Source organism: Anabrus simplex, chromosome 2 (assembly GCF_040414725.1).
Source record: "Anabrus simplex isolate iqAnaSimp1 chromosome 2, ASM4041472v1, whole genome shotgun sequence".
Classification (NCBI taxonomy): domain Eukaryota; kingdom Metazoa; phylum Arthropoda; class Insecta; order Orthoptera; family Tettigoniidae; genus Anabrus; species Anabrus simplex.
Window position 1 is genome coordinate 771,336,093 of NC_090266.1, and position 24,012 is coordinate 771,360,104.

The following is a 24,012-nucleotide window of genomic DNA, read 5'->3' on the forward strand; positions in this document are numbered from 1 at the left end:
AAATTAGAAGGGTGTAAAACCGAAATGGGAAAGAAGGAAGAGATGATGCTGACAGCGGCGGTGATCATTGTAATTCAATGGAATGGGGGAGTTGAACTGAATCCCGATCCGACTGCTAGTAGAAACATGAGTTGGGAAGACGTTGAAGTGATCAATAGGGTAGTTAGAGAGGTGGTTGAAAAAGTCTACCCATTCGAGCAACTCAAGAATATGATACAGGAGCAAACGAGGGAGTTCGACAAATTGAAAAAATGGTTTCGGGAAAAGGCAGAAGACACAACATTCCAAGTGAGCAACAATGCTAAAGAAGTTGCACAACTGAGAAAAAAGATAGGACGATTGGAAGAGGAAACGCTGAAACTTAAAGCAGAATTAGAAGCCAGTACACGATATAGGAGAAGGAAATGCTTGTTAATATATGGCGTGCCTGAGGAGGAGAGAGAGGAAAAAGTGCTCACAATTTACAAAGTGGTGGACTTAATTCAAGGGAAAATGAAAATTAATTTTAGCGAAGTTGACATAGACGATGTGGAGAGAATAGGGAAAGTTAAAAGCAACAGGCCCATTACGGTTCAACTGTTTTCCACGCTGATGGCCGATATTGTGGTTGGAAATGCGGGTAACATTCAGAGGGAGAAAATATGGATCAGGAGAGATATGGGAAGTGAAGGGATAAGGAAAGACAAAATTCTCAAGAAACATATGATACGAGCTAGACATCAAGGATTGAGAGCATTCATAAGGGGATAGGAACTAGTAGTGACAAACGGCTATTGGAGTAGAATTTGGACTGTGAATAAATTAATGCATCTAGAAGAGAAGTTGAAACAAGAGGAAGTAACGGAGAGGAGTACGGTGAATAGCATGGAAGTAAGACAAGCTGAAGACAACAGTGGTGGAGAAGGCGGAGAAGGTGATAAGGAAAAGTCAAAGGGAAACAGTAAGATGAATGAGGAAAGGCGGGGACAGGTGCAAAGTGAAAGCGTGATCATAAGCAGTGATAAGGAAGGAACAGTGGATAAGGGGGGTGAAATTAGGAAGGGCCAGAGGTACAGCTATTGAGACAGCTAAAGAAGAGGAAAGACAGAGAAGTGAATACAGGGAAGAAATGAAGGCACGGAGTAAAAGAGTATGGGAAGAGGCAGCTCGTAATAAGCTAGAGCAGAATATGTCCAGAGGGAGGAGCAAGAGCTTAAGAGATATGTGGGAATGATAAGCAAGGACGAGGGCACCGTAACAAGAAGTAAAAACGTTAAAAAGATAGTAGTAAATAAGGGAATAATGGTGAAGACAGGGTTGAAGCATAAAGAGTGAGAGAGGTGTTTTTTCAAGTTAGTTATGTAAAAGTATGTGATTTATGGAATGCGGTGTCTCTATCACAGTGATATATTGAAATGCATACTGAGTGGGTGAGTGGTGTAATGATATTAATAGTAAAATGTGTCATGGAATTGGTGTAATCATTGACAAAAATGTGTGTTTTATGGAATGTAGTGTGTTTAGCTATCACAGCTTCTATATTGAAATGTATTGCGAGTGTTGAAATGATATTGAGGTGGAATTAGTGTATTGAATATAATGGTAATTAGCGAAATGTATAAGGAGGCCGAATTGGAGTGTGGAGTGGGAATTTTATTTATAGTTTAGATGGAATGAACTTAATGGTGATGGCGGTATGTTTGGTACAGTAGGTATAGTGAATTAAGGGAGTAAGTTGTAATTGGTAGGTAGTCCCCCCATTCGATACTTATAAGGCACCTCCGTCCTTCAATTTTCAATGATCCTATCTCCACAGGATTCCATAAATTAATCCCCAACAAGAAGAACACTACATGACTATAAAACGAACCTGATTTAATCGTAACACCCTCGTAACCGTACACAATTGATTCAAAGCTAATAACACAGAGAACTCATGCATTAATCCTAAGCATATTTAAATGTTCATCATGAAGGTATAATGAACGTTTACTTACAAAGAGAGATACGCGAAGCTGAACTGTCCTTCCCTCATGCTAAAAGAAAAATCTGTTCAAATGTATCTGTTACATTGCGAGCTCATGGCTCCTCCATGCCGGACTGTGCATGGATTTATCTAAACATTTCGCTAGCATCATCTTGGGCTGCTGGTTCTCGGTTCAGTTCCATGGTATGGTCCATCGCACTGCCGTCTGCTTGAGCGCTGGTTTGTAGGAAGGTCTCGTGCTTAATCGGCTCTTGTTGTAGATTCCCATACCGCCAATAACTGCAATTTTACGCATACAATTAAGATGCCTGTTTGCTCATTCCCGTTACTCCTAGTTCAGCATATCGTGGGTTAGGACGTAAGAAACTCCAGAATATGTCTCCCATCCGGGCTTATAGTTCGTCCCGTAGAGCACCTAATCATAAGTAGAACGTATTTATTAAAAATTGCACTACGCATCTGCGCACCGATTTCTGGATCAATGTTTGTTAAAATATTACTTCCTAGCTCCGTGTAATTCCTATTTCTCCAGGCTAAGGGTGATAAAACTGACCTACACTATATATATTCTAACACTGGCTTTCTGTGATTGCTAGAAGCTCACGACACACTCTACCTCATCGTCTGTCTTCCATTGAATGCCATCTCCCCTCAATGCTCCTTTATACGTTCTTGCCAGGGACGCCACACACGGGAAAATTCTATTATACAAACGCTTCTCCTTTGTGCAAACTAAAGTTTGATTCCCACGCTCCTCCCGCTCAAATCATAATAAGAAAGGCAATTACACTTAGCACATCGGATCATCTCGAAGCACGCAGTCAATTACCACAAAATTTCCTTTATTTTAACTATGTCGAAATTTGTTCACAGGAGTAATTATCGTCATATTTTCATACCTTGCCAGGCCTGCTTCATGCCACGTTTCTTCTTATAAGTGTGGTATCTGTGAATCCCCAGACAGGATTCGAGTCGTTCTATCCTTTTCCCTGGCTTCTTCGCCCTCTCACACATCTTGCCACGCCCCGTCTAGCTTGCCTTGCCCCCCTTCGAGCTCCAAGCTACTTTTCGCGCCTCTCCAGTTTCGACTCCCGGTATAGCGTTCCTGATGCGTTACATAATATCTCTATCACCATGTAACGAAATGGGTCAGTATGAACAATATATTTTGTATAATCAAGTATTCCGAACACGATTTTTATAACATTTGAATACCGTACATAATTTAAACCAATTTTGTTGTATAAAGCAACAACGAAATATGTTATTACACGCCCTTATCACGGTGAGTTTATAAGTACACGGCTAGAAAACAGCTTTTCAAAGACACGTCTCTTACCGCCATTACACAGTTAAGATTTAAAAGTTCACCGCAAGATGTCACGGTGATCGCGGCCGTTCTGCAAGGTCTGTCTTCGTCACTGCCAGCGAGCAACGCACATGGCAATGCTCGTTCCAGGGCGACTTGCTTCACACCATCTTCACCAGATGGTGGACAAATGAAGTACAGCACCTGCCATATGAATAGGCAAATGATCCTTGGGTGATGAATGTGCCACTTTAATCTCCCAGAGAAAGAAAGAAAGAAAGAAAAAAAGAAATACATTCTTTCCGGTCTTTTTTTGTCTTTACAAGCTTTCCTACATTACAAGGTGTTAACAGCTCAAATTCAAGCGACCTTTTATAGGAAACGTCGTGATGCATGGAAATTTTTCATTTCATCATTTGATACACAATCTCCCATTAAAACAAGGACCGCGGCTGGCCCCAACCGTCGGCTGTAGTGAGAATGGTTTTCCGTGGTTTTCCATTCTCCTGCACTAAGGCGAATGCAGAGACAGTTCCTAGTATAGGTCACGGCCGACAACCCCCTCACCTTCTCCGAGCACCTCCTTCACCGTAACATATGGCCTGAGAGACGGCGTCAACGTCAAAGAGGCCAGCCTCACCCTTCAGGGGACGAATGAAAACATTTTAGTAGTAGTAAAACTAGGGCAGTAGATGCAGAGTGGGTCTCTGCTCATAAGTGGCCACGGTTGGTCCGTGGTACATAAGCTCTGCACTCTGACCGGCCAACCGAGATGAGGAAGGGTGGCCACGGCTCTGCTGTGGCTCTACGCCTCTGCATTCACGAAACGGGACAGGGCTAGACCTAACGGCTGGTCCCAACCGTAGGCTCTCCTGATAATGGTTTTCCGTGTTTTTCCATTATGCTGCACTAAGGCGAATGCGGGGACAGTTCCTAGTATAGGCCACGACCGCCATCCCCTCACCTTCTCCGAGCATCGCCTTCACCGTAACAAATCTCCCGGCCTGGGAGACGGCGTCAACGCCTAAGGGGTCCGTCTCCATGGCTAAATGGTTAGCGTGCTGGCCTTTGGTCACAGGGGTCCCGGATTCGATTCCCGGCAGGGCCGGGAAGTTTAACCACCATTGGTTAATTTCGCTGGCACGGGGTCTGGGTATATGTGTTGTCTCCATCATCATTTCATCCTCATCATGACGCGCAGGCCGCCTACGGGAGTCAAATCAAAAGACCTGCACCTGGCGAGCCGAACATGTCCCTGGACACTCCCGGCACTAAAAAAAAGCCATACGCCATTTCATTTCATTTGCCGTCTAAGAGGCCCGCCTCCCCCTTCAGGGAAGGAATGAAAACATTTTAGTAATGGTACTTAAAACTACATGGATGGCCATTTCTGAACGGTCCCATCACTTCTTTCACGAATCTGGCTCTCAAAATTGTAATATACAGGCCATCATCCAGCTTTTTTGGAATTTGATGCCTGATTCGATTCTCCCCTACTGTCATTTTATTACTCCGCCCATTTCCAATGAATTTGCCTCTCTTCTTACACCAAATGACATGAACTAATTAGACAGTAATTCATACTTTGAGAAATTCAGCTCCAGGATGTGATGATATTTCTTATAAAATTATTAACCAATTACCGGACATGGCTAAAATCTGCCTACTTCATATATTTAATAGCTGTATATCCTCGTCCAAGATACCCAAGAAATGGAATGAATTCAACCTAGTAGGTACCTATTTTGAAACGTGGGGGAAATCCGATGCTACTATATAGTTACAGAGGAATTTACCTTGGTCTATGTATTCGAAATAACATTCAAAATATGATTTTAGAGAGAGTAAAGTGAAATTTGGATTATTACAATTAATTCCCTAAATGCCAATTCACGTTATTCCTGGCAGATCCATTACAGATGCCATAAATATTTTGCTAACTGATATAACTCTTGCTCGTTACCGAAAAGAATCATTGATAGGTATTTTTCTCGATCTGAGAGGGGCATATGATAATGTCAATATTGACCTTCTGTTACAAAAACTTATTTTTTTATGATTTCCCGCCGGCGTTCATTGCCCTGCTTTACAATATGTTATTTGAGCGGGTAGCCAAATTAAAATTCTCTACCAATATTCGGGAGCGCACGACCTCACGAGGTTTGCCTCAAAGAGATATTTTAAGTCCGATTCTCTTCACACTCTATTCGCATTCGTTAGAGAAAATTATAACAAGACAAGTTCGATTGTTGCAATTTACAGATGATTTGGTTATATATGTGAGTTACTCCTCTACTGATTAGTAAATACAAAGCCTTCAATTCTACACTACAGGCTATGTCTGTTTGGTTACAAGAACATGAGTTAGAAGTGGCCCGTGAAAAATGTAAGGCGGTTTGTTTGTTCCTGGGCCCATAATACCTGCTATCCAACTTTTAATTATAATGGTTTTTCCATCTCAGTTACAGATTCATAAAAATATTTAGGAATCCTAATAGATAAAAAACGTTTATGGAATCGACACATAAGCGATTTAGAAGCCAAGATTTTTACAAAAATAACCCATATTTACTTCGCTCACGAGGCAAACTTGGTGTTCAGATCCCACTACTTTACTAATTTTATATAGGAATATTATCCGATAGATATTAGACTATGGATCCATGTTTTAGATATGCCGGCTAATACAACATTAGCCAAAGTGGATTCTATTCAGGCACAAGTTATTAACATTATACTCGGAGTTTTGCACTCTTCACCAAACAATGCCATACTTGTAGACGCATCTGAATTTCCATTGCAATTTAGAAGGAAATACATTGCTTCAAAATACATTCTGAAGTTATTTTCAATTACGTCGTACCCTATTTTGTCCAAATTAAGACTTCTATTACGTTATTATCACGAAAGAAATACCCCTGAACAACATTACCCTGCGCTATTATGGGCTTTTAAAATATTTTCGGGGCCGATGACCTAGATGTTAGACCCTTTTAAACAACAAGCATCATCATCATCATCAAAACATTTTCAGATTTACGTTCATCCATTATTCAATCAAAATCTAATTCCAATATTTTAAATATCTTTCGTGCTAATTTTTATGTTCCCCCTCTTATTCTTCCCCCCATGGGTTCAAATAAACCACCAGCTTCTAGAATTTCATTTCTGCAGTTTAAAACTATACTAGTATCATTTCTCAGGATGCCCATTATCTTTCACCAATTGTGTATACAGACGGATCCAAACATCGCAATCCAGTGGGAGTGGGAGCGGCTGTCTCTGCATCGTCTCTAAATATGTCTAAGTCATTACACTACCATCGTCTGCATCCTCCTTTACGCAGAGGTTTTTGCCATTAGACAGGCTCTATTAAAAATTAAATATTCTCACATCAAACTGGCTTATATTGCTACGGATTCTCTTAGTTTGGTGCGTGTTTTGGAAAAACCATACGTCAGTCGGAACTGGTATAAACAAAACATACGGAAGATCTGATTTGATACACAAAAATCCGGAGCTACGATAACATTTATTTGGGTCCTGGACATTCGAATATCATTGGAAACTGTCAGACTGACTCTTTAGCAAATCTGGCTGCTAATGGTCATGGGCTTCCTTTTAATCCAGCATTACCTTATACGGATTTTTGGAATCATTGCAAATCGCATATATGGCAGATGTGACAAGCACATTGGTGTACATCTGCCAAAGATAGGAGTGGCCATTTGTTTAGGATACTGTTTCGTTAAGGGCTAATTCACCGAACTAATATTAACCACAAAGATAGGTAAGGTAAGGGTGTGTTCTGCCCGAAGGCAGGTCCGAACCTCCGCAGAAGTGTGCCTGAGCCGGAGTTTACGTGCAGTAGGGTGGCCAGTTCCTTTCCGCTCCTCCATTCCCTTACCCCCACCAACACCGCATACTATTTATTGCACAACGACACAAACATTCATACACATGACTACAGCCATTACACATCACTCTTTTGTCTTCACTGTCCCATCAGGCATCACACACCACAGAGTCCAAGTAAAATATTACTCTCCTGCCAGTGTCCACCATTTTTGAGGCCAGGAGCAAATAAACTTAACCAAATTTTCGTAACATCCTCCCACCGTTTAATCATATGATGATTAAAACTACTAAACTCGCTACCAAAACAAAACAAAAACAAAGAAATAATCTACAAACTGAGACTAGATGGAATTCGTATCTTCCTCCCACATCTTGTAGTAACCACTCGTGGAGCAGTTCTGCTAGAGACAGGTACAGAAGGGTTCTTCTCCTGGACCTCGTCTTCACTCTGCCACTCAGTAATGGGAGTGTTTCCAATGGATAGAAGTTCTGCACAGGTCGGTCCAACTCACCACCACCAGTCTTCACCTTGACCACCCTGCAGACATTATCCTTCCCGGGATACACAGCAACCACTCTTCCTAAAGGCTAGTCCATTCTACGTGCTCCGTCACTTCCAAGGATCACTACTTCTCCAAACCTTTAACTTTCGATGTGAGTTCGCCTGACCTTTCCCCGGTTTAAGTTGTCCTAAATATTCTGTCCTAAATCTTTTACGTAGTTATGTCCTCAGATGCTGCATATATCCGAATACCTTTCTATGGCTTATCTGATCAATGTGATCAATATCGGGCACTCCAACCCTAGGAATATCCTGAAGAAATATTGCTGGAGTCAACGCTAGTAAATCATCACTGTCTTCAGATAAATAAGTCAACAGTCGGGAATTAACAACTGCTTCAGTGTCCATCAGTGCTGTCGACAGTTCCTCGTAATCCAAACAGGAACGACCTAACATTCGTCGCAACAACCTCTTTAACGTCTGAACAATACGTTCCCAAAAGCCTCCCCACCGTGCAGCAGTGGGAGGATTGAATTTCCAAGCAATTCTCAGACAACTAGCCTCTACACTCACTTTTGTCCAGTCATCTTTAGCTCCCACAAAATTCCTTCCCTTATTACTGTAAATAACATTTGTTCCCCCTCTCCGAGCAATGAATTTTCGTAACGCTTGAAGGAACTCTAGAGTGATGTGCTCAAATTGTACAGCTCTGAAAAAAGGACACGTGAATATCACTATCTACGCCTTTTCTCCCCCCCCCCCCCTCGGAGATGTAATGGGCCAGCAAAATCCACCCCTACAATCTCAAAAACAGAAGCGTCTCGAATTCGAACCTCTGGCAAAGGTGCGACCTCTGTAGTAATTCCTTCCATTTGGTATCTCCTACACTTGACACAGCCAGAAATCACCTTTCTTATGGTTATCATACCATTGACGATCCAAAACCGCTCTCGCAGAGTAGATGGCAGAACTTGTACTCCAGCATGAGACAATTCCAGATGTTTCCCCATGATCATCATGTGAAATACCTTATGATTTGCAGGTATCAGAATGGGAGTTATTAACCTTGTCTTGACTCGAAGTAACCCACTTTCATCTTCAAACACATTGAGAGATTTGAGGGACGACTGCTCTTTCTCTCTAAGCAACTCTTGTGTCACAATCTTCCATAGCCTCCTTTCAGCCATTTGCAATTCTGCCACTTCAAGTTCCTTTGAAGTGAGTCGTTCTCTCTTCCTGCCGTGGTGTGGATGAATCGCAATATCCAGGCTGTCATCCTGACAATTTTCGTATACTTCGAAAAATATTGAAGATACCATTTTTCTTCTGGTTTCGAGGAAACTAAAAGAGTAGAAATGTATTTCTTTTTCTCTTCATTGACCTTTTCTTCATCAGGTATGACATCGTCAACAGGCCACTCAGACCTGGGGCATCTCAGCCACTGAGGGCCTTCCAACCATTTCGACATCATGAGTTCTGTAGCGGAGCATCCCCTAGAGGGTAGGTCATCCGGATTATTCACTCCACGCAAATGATTCCAGCTATCAGGGCTCGACAGCTGTTTAATTTCCTTCACCCGGTTGGCCACGAAAGTTTCTCAGACTTCCTTCCTCTTTATCCAGCAGAGTGCTGTTGTCGAATCCGCACAATAATAAGTTGAAAGACTCCAATTCCCAAACTTGCCTTTATGGAGGAAGCAAAACGAGCTCCAATTGAACAAGCTAAGAGTTCCAACTGAGAAATAGTAGTTTTCTTCAGAGGTGCTACACGATGTGTCGCCTGTATAAGTGTTACGTTTGAGTTTTGACCATCTTGTGATCGAAGAAATACAACTGCGGTATATGCTACGCCGCTCGCATCGCAAAGTGTATGAAGGCTCCAAGATTCCTTTCAGAAGTGCTATATATCTAGGAATTTTAATATCAAACAATACGCTCAGTTCCTGAAGCCAATTTTCAAACATTTTCCTCATTTCGTCCTCCATTTCTTCATCCCAGCTCATTTTCTTCCGCCAGCTTTCATGTAACAGCAACTTGGGTACTAGAGAGACAGAACAGGTAAAAACCTATAGGCTTAGAGTTGCCAATATATTTCTTCTAGTGATCTCACCAATCTTCGATATGTCAATTTGTTCACAAGAAAGAACATCTCTCACTTTATCCCATCGAAGACCTAACACCGAAGTTACCTCTGAAGTGGATGAATATCTCTCAGAAGAATTTAGATATGTGTATTCCCAGTTACGAAGATAGAACCGCGCTCTGTCCAGCAATGCTGTAGATTCTTCCATAAGCATACATAATTCTTCCTCATTGTCCACAGAAGAGATAAAATTATCAACATAAAAGGAGTTTCTCGCCTTTTCAGCTCGGTAGTCTGTACTGTGTTTCAAGTGTAGATCTAACGCTGCTTCTAGCAGAAATGGACTGCAGCTCAGTCCAAATACTACTCGGCCGTGACGAAATGCCTTTAATTCTCTTCTCTCTAAATCTTTCCACCATAAGAAGCGTAACCAATCACGGTCAGTTTCTTGGACAGTTATCTGAACAAAAGCCTTTCTATCGTCGCCAAAAGACCTATCTGTGTCGGTGCGACGTAAAGCAACTGGCAGAAAAAGCTTTTCTAATATCCGAAATCACCCCTATCCTATTCTTCCGAAGCATCAAAAGAATCGTCTGGATTTGTAGTAGTAAATTAGGTCCTTTCTCGAGGCACTCCTTCAATGAAGGCGTATCCTTTGACTTGCAGGAACCATCAAGAAACTGGTCTCACCTTGGTGGTAGAATTGTCTTTAAATATTACTCGGTGTGGAAAAATAATAATACCAATCTTTGTTTTCCTCCTCTGGAACCTCTTGAACGATGTCCTCATTTATCCACTCCTGAAACACCTTTCCGTATTCCTCAAACTTTCCTTCCTTGATCAACTTGTTCGAAATTAAGATCAAACTCTTCTCCGCTATCTCCTTATTGATCCGTATATACTGACGGCTTTCCAGCCAAGGTAACGCAACTTCATATCGGCCATCGCCATTAACTTGAACTGTATTTTGAAAGTAGTTATGTGCGGCTTCTTCCATTTCTTCTCTTGTTTTTTCCACTGGTTCAGATACACCTATGGTATCCAAGTTCCATAAGTCAACTATAGAGGCAGATTGAATGAACAATGATGTTGTGTATAGAGCTAGAGTCTGACTATCACCTTCCTTCAGTCTGCCAATCACATTCCAGCCAAGCGAAGTCCTAACGGCTACGAATAATTCAAGCTTATGCATTTCATCCATCAAAATACTTCTAGCAACATCAGCTCCTAGAAGAAATTCCACATCACCCGGATCAGTTACCACATCTGAGAGCCATATCTTTCTCTCCCTCATCTCTTTTATCCAGGGCCCAAACTTTGGAATTTTCCAACATATTATCTTCTAGTTAATTAAGTGCAACGTTGTAATGAACCATCACAGCTGCTCACCTCTACATTGCACAAATGGTGGTCTTCTTCACAAGTCTCAGAGCCTCCAAATAGCTTATGAATCATCGTCTTTGTTTTCAAAGGTTTGTACCCCATTTCCTCAACTGTCTTCTGAAGATGTAGGATCTCTGGGATCCACTGTCTATCAATGCTCGAGCCTTCTTCTGCTTCCCTTTGTGCGTCAGCTTGATAAACAATGTTTGAAGAAACACATCTTTTGTGGTACTCTGAATGTTCATGGAGATATTGCTCTGGTTTTCCCCACCTTCCCGAGTTCTAGGTTCAGGTTTCTCTTCAGCCCTTTGTGCATTTAGTTTATGGCACATAATAACAACATGAGAGTTAGTGCACAAGGGACATTGAATGTGTGCCTTGCAATTCTTGGCTCTATGCCCTAACTTCAGACATGCAAAACAACACTTTTCTTTGGCTAGCTTGTTACGCTCTTCTTCCAAGCTCATTTATTGAGCAATGTGACATTCCTTACTCTCATGTAGTTTGCTGCAATACACACACTTCCGCTCCTTGCCATCAAATTTCGCTTAGAACAATGAACTCGCAGTTGGTAGCGATGTTTCGTCAGAAATTTTCCCTCTTCCCTTCTCTTGTTTTTTTCCTATCGCCTAGACCAAAACCTTCCTGTGCAAAGGTAATCCTTTCTTCTCCCTCCACTTCACATTTGAGGAAATTAAGAAGAGTCTCCAGTTTATCTTTATGTCTCACGTCAGCCGAATCAGTTACCACATCTGAGAGCTATATCTTTCACTCCCTCATCTCTTTCATCCAGGGCCCAAACTTCAACTTTGGAATTCACTGGTGATTCATTTCTGAGCCATACCTTTAAAAGATCTTCAGGTAAGTACGATTCTACGAGGGGGAACAACAATGACCCATATTTATCCCTGGTTCCACCTATGGATTCTAAAGCTCTTAACTTGCTCTCTAGTGTATCATACAAGGCAGAATGTGTCCCATAAGAAAGATTAGAGCTAACATTGGAACAAGAGGACGATGTTTATAAGCTCCCTAACGTAATACTCAGTCGAAATACCTTCACGTCCAAACCGTTCCTTCATGCACTCTGTAACCTTTGGATAGTTTTCGGCAGTGCCAGGGAAGCTATTTACCAGTTCTCTGGCTCGACTGTCAGGTTTGGTGCACTGAATCAGATATTGAAATTTATCTTCAGATTCTATATCACAATCGTCGTGGATTATTTTAAATATGCTCCAGAATCCGAGCCAAACCTTTATCTCCCCCCCCCCCAAAAAAAAATTGGCTAGTTCCAACTTAGGTAGTTTTAAATTCCTTTTAGCTGTAGATGAAATATCTGACTGTGGTCTCTAATTATGCCTACATTTTCAGTGCATAAATTCGTCATCTTTAACTTAACTTCATCCAAATTGTCTCTATAGCTTCCAATTGCCTCATACTCACAGTTATAAACATCGTTCTCTTGTTCCAATGTTAGTTCTAATATATTTTTATCTAGTGGGGAAAGGTCAGCACTTAACCTCTCCAATTTCATCAGCATCTTCTGTTCCTATTCCAAATCAGCTACGGTACTTCACTAATTAAACTTCTCATTAGTTCGCTATACACCTTTGTAACCGACGGCCGAATTGGTTTATGTTGTTTCACTAACCTTTCCATGGTCGTGTTCCGGTAATTTTCACTGACAAAAGGAATATTACGAACCGTATCCTATAGCAACTTTTCTTAATTTACGCGTTATTATCACGTAGGGGTCACCATATGTTTCGTTAAAGGACTAATTCACCGAACTGGTATTAAACAAAGATAGGAAATACTATTTATTGCACAACGACACAAACATACATACACATGGCTACAGCCATTACACATCACTCTTTTGTCTTCACTGTCCCATCAAGCATCACACACCACACAGTCCAATTGAAACATTGCTCTCCTCCCAGTGTCCACAATTTTCGAGGCCAGGAGTAAATAAACATAATCAAATTTTCGTAACAGATACTAACTGCGATTCCTGCAAAACCTTGGATTTCTATGCAATTATTATTCTCGCCGTCACATAACGAATCTTATTCGCATGCCCTTAAATCATGTGTGTACCTCCTCTCATTTATTTAGAATTAAGGTTGTGGAGTCAAACTTATGTCAATATGGAAATTAATTCGGAACGATTAATCATCTTACCTTCCGATGCCCCTTTATTAGATTCATTCCGCAAGCGCATCTTAAATCCATTTCTAAAAAAATTCCGCTGCCTACTCAATTACCATGCTTGATTCTATCTCCTACCCCTCGAATTGGTGTTTTGTCTTTGTGTTTGTCTGAAACCAACATTAGAATTTAATGTCTTTCACTTATCTGTAGAACGGTAAATGCCGTACTTGGGCTAGAAGAGCATAAGATTCAACGCAGGGCGTGTACGGTACAAAAATGGAGTGTTACAGAGGGAGAGAGGTTTGTCGAAATAATGTCTGATTCAAAGAAAACTGAGTTTATTAACCAAAGTTCAAATTCCATATCACCTCTGAACAGAAGAAATACTGGGAAGTGTTCTTTCCTTGTCCTGCGGCTGGCGACGTTCCTTGCAGTCCGGCTGCTACTCTCGTACTACCAAGGATCTCCTCTCTGCACCATGGAACCACGATTCCTCCCTCAATGGAAATTCTAGACGTTCTGGAATTTCTAGAAGATCGAGACGGTCTAGGAGTTCTAGTAGAATAGGCGTTGATATTGGTCACCTATAGGATGAACATGAATACACGCACTTATGCCCTGGACGTGTTAATTTGGAAAGCGGCTTCTGCACAGATGAGAAAGAGATATAGTAATGATCTTAAACAAAGTTTATAGCACGTAGAAATCGTGTACTCAAAGATTGAATCAATAACTACCACACAGTAGAATGTCACTGGAATCTACCCCGTGTTCTAACACTAATCATTTAATGCTGCCGAATGTCAATAAAATCGAGCACGCAGTTTTAATCTTAACACTTGAAAGATAGGGAAGCGCGGTCGAATGTCAAGAAAATCGAACTCGCAAAATAAATAGCCACTCAAAATTATATGCCTCCCACAAGGCCAACCCCTCGTCCACGACGTGGGAGGTGGGCAACGGCATGAAGTAGGGGATTGCCTGTAGGGGTGATGTACAGTGGGGACTGTGTGTGCCCTGTGACCGCTACGGTAGCTGTGAAGGCCCTACAGGAACCCTGAAAAGTGACGGCTAACGGGGCTCTGGCGAAGACCTCAACGGCAGCAACGGCGGAGAAGGGGTCCTTTGGTACGGCGAAGCTGGCAGTCCTTCTTCTTGGGGATAAATAAAGAAGAAACCACTGCCTTGTGGTAAAGAGGGATCTTTAAAGGCTAAGGAAGATAACCCCTACAGAAAAATCCTGCGGTCTAGCGCAGACAGGAGGCAGCCCCTCCACTGGATTTAGGGTGCTGTGGGCTAATAACCCGCACACCTGAATTAAACATATTGCAGAAACCAGACGAAATTTATACCGACCGGATCTTATGGAGACGACTTTTGCAATGAAATACAGGACACGAATCGGATTCTGGATTGTATGTATGAAACTGCCAGACTGAGAGAAATAATGGCAAAAATGAAAAGGTATAAATTGGAGATACTTAGGTTGAGTGAAACAAGATGGACAGGCTACGGAGAGGTGAGGACAGAAAAGGGAGGTGTCTTCATTTACTCTGGAAGAGAAGAAAATGATCAGCATTCAAGTGGAGTGGGTGTCCTACTCACAAATAAAGCAAAAAATAGCATAATGGAATGGACCCCTGTATCACACAGGATAATTACTGTACGAATAAGAACCAAAGCTAGACCTGTGACCATAGTACAGTATTATGCGCCAACAGAGGTAGCAGAAAAGAGAAGGAGGAGTTTTATGATAGGCTGACATCAACACTGGCAGGGATAAAGAAGAAGGATATTGTGGTATTCATGGGAGATCTAAATGCAAAAATCGGTAATGAATATGAAGGAAGATAAATCATAATGGGTAGACACGGAATAGGAGAAGAAAGTAATAATGGCCAGAGATTCATAGACCTATGCAGTAATTTTGGATCGGTTATAGGTGGATCATTGTTTCCACATACCGGTACGAACTGTCACAAGATCTCATGGGTGTCGCCTGATCTCCGGACAGAAAACCAAACTGATCACTTGGCAATAAGTAAAAGATGGAGACATTCACTCTTGGATGTGAGGAATAAACGTGGAGCAGATGTAGGGAGCGACCATCACCTTATGATTGCCGATATTAGATTGAAGGTGGCAGCACCAGTAAAACAGGCAGCAGTAGGAATGAAACGTTTCAACTCCGGGAAATTTGGGAAACTTGAAGTGCAAAATGAATTTAACATACATTTGAAAAACAGGTTTGAAGCCCTCGCCGAACAACCAGATGAAGATGTAAATATCAAATGGAACACAGTCAAGGAACTCTTTCATGACACATGTGAAAAGATAGTGGGCTACAGAGAGCGAGGGAGGAAAGAATGGATATCGGATGACACTTGGGAATCAATTCAAAAGCGAAGAGAGTGCAAGGCACTTGTCAACTCCAGTAGAACAGGAAACCAGAAAGCAGTAGCAATGGAAAAATGCAGGGAGGCCAACAAGGAGGTTAAGAAGAAAGTGAGGAGAGATAAACAAGTGTTTACAGACCAACTGGCAACACAAGCAGAAGAAGCAGCAAGAGTCGGCAACAGTAAAGAAGTATATGCCATTACGAGAAAGCTTTCTAGGAGGAACTTTTCAGGGCAGAAACCAGTCAGAGATGCAAAAGGAGTAGCCTTGACATCTGAGACACAACAATTGGAAAGATGGAGATATCACTTCATGGAAGTACTCAATAATCTTGGTGAGGAATCGAGAACTGAAGAAGTTGAAACCATTTTGGAGGATCCAGACATCTCGGTAGAACCACCAACACGACAAGAGTTTGCACAAGCAGTGAAACAAATGAAGAGTGGCAAAGCACCAGGTGTAGATAATACTATCCCAGAAGCCCTAAAGGTAGATCCAGATTTAACAGCGGAAATCATGGAGCCACTTCTAACACTAATATGGAACGAAGAACACCTCCCTGAGGAGTGGAAGAAGGGTGTTCTCATCAAGATACCGAAGAAGGGTGACCTCTCAGATTGCAATAACTGGAGGGGAATAACGTTGCTCTCATATGGGGGAAAAGTGATGTCAAGAGTCATACTGAATAGAATAAGCATAGCCGTTGACAGGAGACTACGTCAAGAACAGGCAGGTTTCAGAGAAGGTCGGTCTACTGTGGATCAGATTAACACATTAAGGCTAATCATTGAACAATTTGCTGAGTATCAGACATCTCTGTATATACTTTTCATTGATTTTGAAAAGGCCTTTGACTCTGTAAACCGGAAGAAAATGTGGAAGGATATGGAAAAGTTTGGAATTCCACAAAAGATAGTCCGTCTTACACAGGCAATGTATGATGGATATACTTGTCAAGTAGAACATAAAGGGAAGCTGTCTGAACCTTTTGCTGTAAAATCTGGAGTAAGACAAGGATGTCTACTGTCGCCAATCGTGTTTATCATGACACCGGATTGCATGCTGAGAGAGGCAACGAATAGAAAGCGTGGCATTCAGTGGGGATTAAATAATCGATTGGAAGAACTGGATTATGCGGATGATCTCTATCTTCTTGCAGAATGTTTTCGGGACATGGAAATCAAACTGAATGACTTAAAAATAGAGTCTAAAGACGTTGGCTTAAAGATTAATAACAAAAAGACTAAAAAATGCGCATAAACCATCGTAACAATTGTAGCTCGACTCTAGATGGAATGGATATAGAAAGGGTAGAAGAATGTTGCTACTTAGGAATCATGGTAAGCCATGATGGAGGTACTTTTAGAGATGTAGTGAGTCATATAAATAAAGCCAAAGGAGCTTTTCCACAGTTACGACCTATATGGAGATCCCCTCACATTCGTATAAAAACGAAGCTAAGGATATTCAACTCAAATGTTAAATCTGTGTTACTGTATGGAAGTGAGACCTGGAAAGTGACCAAAAACATTACCACAAGGTTACAGACTTTTATAAATCGGTGTTTGAGGTACATTATGAGAATATGGTGGCCAAAAACTATCTCAAACAAAGACCTTTGGGAGGCCACAAGTCAAAGTCCCATACAGGAACAGATAATTAGAAGAAAATGGAGATGTATTGGGCAACCCTGAGAAGACCACAAGAAAGTATCACAAGGCAGGCATTGTGTTGTAATCCACAATGCAGTCGCACACAAGGCAGACCGAGGATTACCTGGAAGAGAACCATAGACAAGGAGATTGCTGGAGTTAACAAGACATGGAGGGAGGTGAAAGCATCGGTGGCAGATAGAACAGGCTGGAGAAATTTCGTCGAGGCCCTATGTTCCACCTGGAATTAAAGGAAACAAGTCAAGTCAAAATTATATGATAACGTAACTTCACATCGTCGAATGTCAGTGAAATAGACCTAGTAAGTTCGAAGAATGTGACACTTGGCATAATTTGAAGTTTTCACTTGATAAATATTTCTAAGTATTTACACAGTTTTGAAGACAATCAGTTTGATCGGATGGAAACGAAAATATTGTACTTGTGAAATTATTCCTGTTCACGCGTGTTAATTGAAAATAAACTGAAATTAACTCTGTTCATTAACAGTCCTCTGTTCGATCACTCGTAAGGTTGATGAATACAAGTCCAAATATACAGATCGCAGTCTATTACCTACAAAATTACGTGGGTGGATCAAAAGGTTAGTTGCACTAACGCGCCGCAGCAGCGCGCTGTGTGTCGCAAACGTGGGCACAGCGCAGAAAGGGACACACACTGCCCACACATCTGTTAGGCAGGTCGCTGTGGTGTCTCGTCTAGTATTGTGTGAATAGCGGCCAAATGCAATGGCGCGTCAACTGGACGTTCACTCCAAATATGAGGTGCGTGCGACAGTCCGATTCCTATGGGCCAAAAGGAAGAATTGCACGGACATTCATCGTGAAATTAGTGCTGTGTATGGGGAGCGGGCCATTTCCCGGCAAGGTATCGTAAAGTGGTGTCAGCAATTTGAAGCCGGACGCACGGATATCACGGACAACCATCGCGAAGGCAGGCCCGCAACGTCCAAGATCCGTGCAAAGGTCAACAGTGTGAATGCGATCATTAGACAGAACCGGCGCATTAAACTGAGAGAAATCACGACGCAGCTGAATATGTCGTATGGCAGTGTGTGGATATCGTAAGCGTGTCAAATATGGGTCCCACGTCTTCTCACCGATGAGCACAAGGGACAACGTTTCCAATCCTCCCTGGCATTTTTGCAACGCTATGCCGCAGACGGCAACGGGTTTCTGCGGCGAATCGTCACAGGCGACGAAACGTGGGTCCACCACTTCACCCCCGAAACGAAGCGAACATCAATGGAATGGGTGCACCCCTCATCACCACAACGAAAGAAGGCCAAGGTTCAACCTTCAGCCGGTAAGGTAATGGCGACAGTGTTCTTTGACATGGAGGGTTTGGTGCACGTGGAATTCATGCCGAAAGGAACGACGATCAACGCGGCGTCGTATTGTCAAACGTTGCACCGGTTGCGTAAAGCGATTAAAGAGAAGCGCTGGGGGAAATTGAGCGTTGGTGTGATTTTGTTGCACAATAACACAACACCTCACAAGGCCCGCCAAACGAGAGAACTGCTGCAGCGTTTCAAGTGGGAGGTCTGGCAACATCCACCCTACAGTCCCGACCTAGTGCCATGTGACTTTCATCCGTTCGGTAAGCTCAAATCGGAGCTCAGTGGTCGACGTTTCCAGACCGATGAGGAGGCGAAGGCCGCTGTCTCCGAGTGGTTTCACAACGCTGGAGTAAATTTCTATGCATCCGGCATCGATAATTTGGTTGTGCGTTCGCAGAAATGTTTGGAGTCTCTTGGAAACTATGTGGAAAAGTGACGTTACAGTGTATGTCGTTATAGTCGTGTTGCTGTTGTATAGGTGGTGTAATAAATGGCCATAACTGGGAAGTGCAACTTATTTTCTGATCTGCCCAAACGAAAATAATGTACTTGGGAAATTATTCCTGTTCACACGTGTTAATTGAAAATAAACTGAAATTAACTCTGTTCATTAACAGTCCTCGGTTCGATCACTCGTAAGGTTGATGAATACAAGTCCAAATATACACTTCGCAGTCTATTACCTACAAAACTATTTCCAAGTGTTTGAGAATTATTTACACACCCGAAAATTGCAAATCCAGTGACGTATATACTGAGTTTAAGTTAACGTTATATTCAATCACTTGTCAATGTTCGACGCTTGAGAAATTCTAAGCCTTATAGCGCCATTATGTCAATGAAAACTCTCGAAATATTTCAATCACTTGACGAAATACAAGCACTGTTCAAGTATCTATCACTGTTCAGAACGTCTCATTTACTTTGAAATATGAGCACTTGGCAAATAAACTTAAGTCTTGAAACACCCACCCTAAATAATCAATAAGTTGTAAGTGTTAATGTCGGCGAAGCACAAGTTGTATTCAACCACTCACGAACTGAAGAAAATATATAAGTTCTACTTTTCAACACCGTAGAAATTAGACTGTCACTCGATGCTCCATCGAGACTGCCACGAGCCAACTGACCTGTTTTTTTTCTATTGGCTTTACGTCGCACCGAACAGATATGTCTTATGGCGACTATGGGACAGAAAAGGGCTAGGACTGGGAGGGAGGCGGCCGTGGCCTATATTAAGGTATAGCCCCAGCATTTGCCTGGTGCGAAAATGGGAAACCACTGAAAACCATCTTCAGGGCTGCCGACAGTGGGGTTCGAACCTACTATCTCCCGAATACTGGATACCGGCCGCACTTAAGTGACTGCAGTTATCGAGCTCGGTCCGACCGGGTTCGACCGTGGTAATAGACGCACTGATCTGCCTTGAGAATTAGCCCTCCTTATATACGCAAATCGTGAAGATAGCAGTAATTGTATTTCATTGAATATCATCTGTAGTTTTCGTCGGATTTGCACCAAACTTGGCGGAATTGGAGGCAAAAAGTTTGGCAAAACGATTATGTAGTTCTCATAATTTAATTCTTATCTCAAGGAAAGTTCTTAGGCGTAGAACATTTCGAATGTTCTCTGGCTGATGCAATCTTTTAGTCGCAAGTGGAGGTAGGCTGTGACGTCATAAGCTCCACGTCGCATACGAACTTCATGCTGTAGCTAGCTGTTGCGTCGGCGCGCAGCGGGTAATTCAAGTTCGAAATGCGTGGGCTTCATCTTGGACCAGCGTTCCTGGTACAATATATATTGTCTTAGTAGAAAGATACTGTGTAATTTACCCATTAGTGTTCAACTTTTTAATTTTCTCTCATAGGTTTAGGCTAATTCATTTTCGATTACTATGATTATTATTTTTCCAAATGTCCCTTATCCTTCATAGATATGGTATTTTATATTACAACGACTAGTGGCTTGGTAAGTCGTAAATGCGAAGCTTAATACACTAAAGTAGAAGAAGAATGAAAATGACCCGCTGGTGTAAGAACATAGTGAGAATGAATCATTCTCATGTCCGTGGCAAGAAATAAGGTCAACATTTCGAAGCTGATAAGCACAGAAGTGTCAAGTTGAGCAGTACATTTAGAATCAAATTCACTGAGGGCAATTTTGTCACGTCTCATAGTGTATTACGCTGTGTGTGTCATTTACAAGGCAGGATTTATCACGACTAATAATTTAATTAATTTTCTGAAACCAAGTGGGTTGACTGTCCGCTTCGGGTCACGTAACTGTAAGCTTGTTTTCGGGAGATGATGGATTCGAACGCCGTTGTCGGCAGCCCTGAAAATGTCCTTCCGTAGTTTCCCATTTTCCCTCGATATAAGTGCTGAGGCTGTTCCTTAATTGAGGCCACGGATGGGACCTTCTTATTCAGGACTGCTGCAGATGATGATGATGATGATGATGATGATGATGATGATGATGACCATGCTGTGTGGCTCAGACGGTTGAGGCGCTTGCCCTCTGTCCCCAACTTGCCAGGTTCGATCCTGGCTCAGTCCGGTGGTATTTGAAGGTGCTCAAATACGTCAGCCCCTGTCTGTAGATTTAATGGCACGTAAAAGAACTCCTGCGGGACAAAATTCCAGCAACTCGGCGTCTCCGAAAATCGTAAAAGTAGTTAGTGAGACGTTAAGCAAATAACATTAAATTTATTAACGATGATGATGGGTGGTGAGGGCGGTGATTGTGATGGTGGTGAGAACAATAAATCGAGTGATTTGGCCGTGTGGTTAGGGTCGCTCAGCGGTGAGCTTCCATTCGGGAGATAGTGGGTTAGAAACCCGCTGTCGGCAGCCCTGAAGATGGTTTTCCGTGGTTTCCCATTTTCATACAAGGCAATTACTGCGGCTGTACTGTAATTAAGGCCACGGCCGCTTCCTTTCCACTACTATCTCTTTCCTATCCCACCGTTGCCGTAAGATCTATCTGTATCGGCGCGACGTAAAGCAAATCGCAACAATAAAAATAAAATAATACCAAAATGCATTAGTTTTATATTAGTTGTACCGATTGTACATTAATATGGAATTGTAGTGTAGTGCATTGTAAGATAACTGTAGTGATCACCCTGTTTTACAGAACGTGTGGCCGTTAAAATTTTGGATAAATCAAAACTGGACCAGAAAACGAGGCGCATGCTTGAGAGAGAAATTGGAACAATGGAAGCAATTCATCATCAAAATATTATCAGGTATGTTTTCAATACATGTATACTCCTTTGTAAAATAATATTGCTGTTGTTATTTCAAGTATTTAAAATAGTGTAATCAACACAAAAATGTATAGGCTTCTGTATATGAACGCGAATACCTTCCCCAAAGTAAAATGAATACGTATTATAATTTATAACCGAAGAAATTTGTGTAAGAAATTACACATTTTAAAAAGTTTGTTGACCCCCTGTCGTGTCCCGTATCCGTCTCCTTGGCTGAATGGTCACAGTAGTGGTCTTCAGTTCAGAAGGGCCATAGGTTCGATTCCTGGACTAGACTGTGATTTTAACAGCGCCTGGTTAATTCCTCTGCCTCGGAGGCTAGGCGTTTTTGTTTGTCTTAATACACACCTTCATTTACATACAACACATCACACTAAAAACCACCACAGATAAACGCACATGTTAATACATCTCTCCATACAGGGCTGACGTCAGGGAAGGCATCCGATCGTAAAAATGGGCTAAATCCGTACAAAATGCCGACCCCAGGTAATTGGGAAAAGGCCACGAAGAGGTAAATGAATAACAACAAGACTGACCCTCTGTCGTAGTCCATTTGATAAGAAACGAAACTTCTGCCAGAAGAGGACCACTTATTCAATTTCCATATTTACGGAGGTTTTATGTCTCGAAATGGTCTTGTACAGTGTTTTCCAGTCCCATGAGGCCAGCTCAGTAACTACAGATTGAAATAATTACGTATATGGTCGCATGTATACTTCAGCATGTTACAGCTACAAATACTACGCTTCCACATTAGTATTGTTCATCAGACATTATCTGCGACTGACCGAACGTAATCCTACAGAGCTTCATCAGACAGTATCCAGAATTGTTAAGCAAATGTGATCATACATGTTCATCAGACAGTACCCGGAATTTTTAAACAAACGTGATCCTACACACGTTTATCACACAGTATCCGTAACTGTTAACCAAACGTGATTCTACACCTGGAATTATTCGACGGCAAGACCAGCTGTGCTGCAAACACTGGGGTGAGGCTTTCACTGAGTATTTTAACTCCCACTCCAGGGAAATGACAAAGCTGTACTTAGTTGAAAACATGGGCAACATCCCAATCCAGTTTACAAACAGCTACAGTTACATACACCGTGAGAGACAAACTTTCTGTGCATTCAAATACACGAGCCTAATGGCTTTAGTTATTCCAAAAATCTTCACGTAAATCAACAACAGCTATAACAGCAGCAACGTCATTTGCCATAAATTAATCGAGTGTACCTGAACTGGTCTGTTACGGTAACGTATTACTTGGCGAGTGCCATTATCTCGCAAATTGTTATCTAAAAATTATTTTTACGGCTTGGTTTTACCGTATCTTTGAATTCTTCTGTGGCTGCCAATTGTTAAAGCGTCCGACTCGTCGGCTGAATGGTCAGTGTACTAGCCTTCGCTTCAGAGGGTCCCAGGTTCGATTCCCGGCCGGGTCGGGGATTTTAACCTTCATTGGTTAATTCCAGTTGCCCGGGGGCTGGGTGTTTGTGCTGTCCCCAACATCCCTGCAACTCACACACCACGCATAATACTATCCTCCACTACAATAACACGCAGTTACCTACACTTGACAGATACCGCCCACCCTCATCAGAGGGTCTGCCTTACAAGGGCTGCACTCGGCTAGAAATAGCCACACGAAATTATTATTATTAGTTGTGAAAGTACAACATTCATTCGAAATGTACGTTGATGTGCCTATTTAGTCAATAACACAAAGTGCATTAAGTTATACTTATTCATTATATATGCAGTAGTAGTAGTATATTGACAAGTGCCTCGGTATAACACTACGATAATACGACCTGGCCAATCACAAAGCATTATCGCGATGTTTGTGGCCGTGGCCGCTTTTATTCCCATAATTCCCTCGCTTTGGTGATGGCAAGCTGATGGTGACGACTAGTTTGTTTACGTTGATCAGCTGATAAGAGCATTAGCAATCGAACCCCCAGCCTGCTTATTACATCTACATTATATAAGTTTGTCTGATAACCTAAAATAAAAGAATTAAATTGATCAAAGTAATAATTAAAACTCGAATACGAAATAATAAT

At 41.9% G+C, this 24,012-nt stretch overlaps 1 protein-coding gene across 5 annotated transcripts in view; it reads left to right on the top strand.

Annotated features, from left to right (window-relative positions):
- LOC136863103 (serine/threonine-protein kinase NIM1) overlaps positions 1-24,012 on the top strand; it is a 789,590-nt gene that overhangs the window by 687,180 nt on the left and 78,398 nt on the right. For all 5 annotated transcript variants that reach the window (XM_067139438.2, XM_067139441.2, XM_067139439.2 and 2 more), the window contains one exon: positions 21,802-21,913. In XM_067139438.2, the coding sequence (XP_066995539.2) occupies positions 21,802-21,913 (112 nt within the window). The remainder of the gene's footprint in view (positions 1-21,801; positions 21,914-24,012) is intronic.